At 39.5% G+C, this 3521-nt stretch overlaps 1 protein-coding gene across 1 annotated transcript; it reads right to left on the reverse strand.

Moving 5' to 3' along the window:
* Positions 1 to 2112: 2112 nt before the first annotated feature.
* On the reverse strand, positions 2113 to 2814 carry LOC145068285 (uncharacterized). Its single transcript, XM_079015235.1, has one exon. The coding sequence runs from the start codon at positions 2812 to 2814 to the stop codon at positions 2113 to 2115; it is 702 nt and encodes a 233-aa protein (XP_078871361.1).
* Positions 2815 to 3521: the final 707 nt, after the last annotated feature.

Here is a 3521-nt window from a genome sequence, read left to right on the forward strand (position 1 = left end):
ACCAGATGAGTGTGGAAGGGTTTTAGGGAGTCCCGGGGAGTGACCTAACGTTCTGGACTAAGCAAACTGTTCTAGAAATTCATGGCACTCGGCGAGTGCATGAACAGACTCGGCGAGTCCAAGACAATCTTCATAGAACTCGGCGAGTTGTTCATCAACTTGGCGAGTCGAGGACAGAACGTGTTCATAGGATGAAGAGTAACTCGACGAGTTGTTCATATAGCTCGGCGAGTCAAGGCAGGACATGAGTATCATTTGATGATGAACTCGACGAGTTGTTCATACAACTCGGCAAGTCGGCTGAGGATTCAGTCGGTGTTCATTTAGAAGGAAAACTCATCGAGTCATCGCCTAACTCGACGAGTAGGGACGGGTATGAGGTCTAATGGAAGGATAGGGACTCGGCGAGTTGGCGAGCCAACTCGGCGAGTCAGGTCAACTAGAAGTTGACTTTAACTTTGACTTGGTCAAGGGGTAAACTGGTCATTTTGCCCTAAGAGTAGATGTCAGTTTCTGACTTAGTGTTTTGTGTGAATTATAGCCGGAGGATTTCCGGAGCAGCAGCGGCAGCAGTCAGAGGATTTTTGCACCGTTCAACAGCTGCTACGAAGTGAGTTACCTTCCAGTAGGGGTGGGTCTAAGGCCACAATGCTGGCCCACCATTGAGGAGTATTTAGAAGATAATTGTCTTCGTGATAATTTATCATGGTCTGGTATGCGTTGGTTATAAGTTATATATATATGAAATGTTACATGATAGGGATAGTTTCCCTAATAGTGGTCCTTAGAACCAAGGGGTAGATCAGTACTCGGATATGTCTGGTTGTGTGCTTATATCTTGCTATTGTATGCTAGTGGTAGGGATGGAATATTCCTCAGTTACCGGTTGAAAGATACCGATGACGATTACCGGTTGAAAGATACCAATGGCGATTACCGGTTGAAACATACTGATGATGATTACCGGTTGAAAGATACCGATGGTATTGTATGGTATGTGGTATGATGGGGGAAGTCACTAAGCTTTGTGCTTACGGTTTCATTTTTTGGTTTCAGGTACCTCTTCATATAAGGGGAAGGAGTTGGCGGCGTAGCATGGCATCACACACACATTTGATTTTCCGCACGGTGTTTTCTGGGATTGTACTATTATGTTATTTGCTTATGTCGTGGGTTTGAAACATGATACTTGATTTTATGAGATGACATGTTGATTCAATATTTTCTAGTGAATGTTTTATGAGCAACTTAATTAAAAACGAATTTTTTGGACTTGAATTTTGGGACGTTAGAATCTGAGATGGTTAAATCCGTTCAGAATCAAATGGAGGAAATGTGGGCATCATACCTGAAGCATTTTGTGAGATTGGTGCTACAGGTGATGAGAATTGTCTTGATTGAGATTCTAATTCAAGATCTATTTCAGATGGTCCAAACATGGTTTCAAAATCGACTTCATGAATTATTTGAGGATCCGGACATCCTGGCGATGGATCATCGGACTCCATGATGTGAGTTGTGACATGGATTGGGCCAGAATTCTGAACATAGTTGTCATCGAAGGTGACACCAAAGCTTTCTTCAAGAACACGAGTTCGACGATTCAGAACTCAGTAAGCTTTTGATTTTGTTGAGTATCCAAGAAAAATTTCTTCATCGGCTTTTGGCTGAAATTTCGTGAGCTGATCACGATTGTTTTTGATAAAGCATCGATAGCCAAAGACATGTAGAAACGAGATACTCGGCTTACGACCATTCATGGCTGCATACAGTGTCATATTGAGGAGTCGATTGATAATGCTTCAATTCTGATTAAAGCAAGCGGTGAACACACTTTCAGCCCAAACATAAAGTGGAAGATTTTCAAAGTTAAGCATCGATCGAGCAGCTTCAACGAGGGTTCTATTATGTTTTTTGACCATATCCTTTTGTTGAGGAGTACAGGGAGATGAGAAATTATGGTCAATACCTTTCTCGGATAGGTACTTCTAAATGGTGACAATGGTAAATTCCGAACCATTATCACTTACGATTCGTCGAACCGGAAGTTTGACAAGAACTTCAATTCCTTTGATAAAGTTGATAAGTTCTAACGTTGTTTCTGACTTAAACCTAAGGAAGAAATCCTAGGTGAACGTTGTAAAAATCATCCACAATCACAAGAATGTATTTATTTTGATGTATACTTACTACAGTGGAGGGTCCATATAGATCTATATGAAGTAGCTCTAACAGTTCCGATATTGATCTTTTAATGATGACACGATGACCTTTCGTCAATTGCTTCCCATATTCACAAGCAGCACAAAGATGATCATTTTCAAACTTGAGGAGAGGCATACCTCTGACCATCTCACCGGAAACAAGATTAGTCATATATCGAAAATTTAGATGAGAAAGCCTTCGATGCCATAACCAACTAAAATCAGGAACTACCTTTGAGAGTAGAGAAAGTTGAGGTTTTCCAATGATCATATTGATATCAAGAGGATACTTTTTCTTGTTGCGATTTGACTTGATCAGACATTCTTTTCGGTCTTCAGTCGTGACATAGTTGTGTTTCTTGTAGAATTCCACTCGATGATTTGCACCAGTAAGTTGAGCCACACTAAATAAGTTATGCTTCAGATCATCTACGTATGCCACATTTGATACAGAGAAGTTTCCATTAGTGTGGACACCATAACCTCGGATTTGAGAATTAGTGTTGGTACAATACGTCACATAGCCAACATTCGGTGAGAGTTTGAGATCATGCAAAAAAAATTTATGCGCCGTAATGTGTATGGAACAACCACTACCAATACACCACATTGTATCTTGTTCCAAAGCACAAAGTGCCGGCAAAAAATTAGTGAATTTTGGAGTTTTTAGGCTTCGAGTTAGGTTTTGGGAATTGGGCACGGGGTTTAAACTTGAATTGTGACTTTTGAGCAATAGGTGTCTCGGAAGGCTTATTCTGAGATTCTTTAGGAAAGAAGCAAAATGCCAAAGTCTTTTCATTGATCCAGAAATCATATTCAACAACAGGTTGTTTCAGAACAACTTTTCTCGGACAAACTGTTTTTGGAGCTATAGGAATCACAGTCTTACTTGAAGTTGCAATATCTTTTTTAACACTTTTAGCTCTCCACTCAAAATTTTGTTTTGAATTCTTTGAAATTTTTTGAGTGACAGTGTTTTAATAAAACGTTCTTTGTTTAATGTTGTTGATGGTACATTTGGTTTTGAAAGTTGTTGTGGTTTAAAAATTATACCATCAAATTTAGCAATAAAAACAGAGGAAACAGTCTGAGGAGAGTTATTTCTTGTGGGACAAGTGTCAACAGATTTTTTTGGAATAGGTCTAACAACTTTGTTTTGAACTACTATGCTAGGAGGAATGGATGGCCTTTTAAGAATCATAATAGGTGCAAATGTGTTATGGTTTCTAGTGGTTGAGCTTACAGTCGAATATACTTTCTTTTTGGAATTATCATTAAACCTGGAGTCTTATCTTCACCAAATTTCCGCTTTGAGGG

This window comes from Lactuca serriola, chromosome 8, assembly GCF_051521515.1.
Source record: "Lactuca serriola cultivar US96UC23 chromosome 8, Lser_US96UC23_V15, whole genome shotgun sequence".
Taxonomy (NCBI): Eukaryota; Viridiplantae; Streptophyta; class Magnoliopsida; order Asterales; family Asteraceae; genus Lactuca; species Lactuca serriola.

Excerpts from the sequence above, each read along its gene's own strand:
- LOC145068285 (XM_079015235.1), bottom strand. The coding sequence starts at position 2,814 with ATGTGGTGTATTGGTAGTGGTTGTTCCATACACATTACGGCGCATAAA.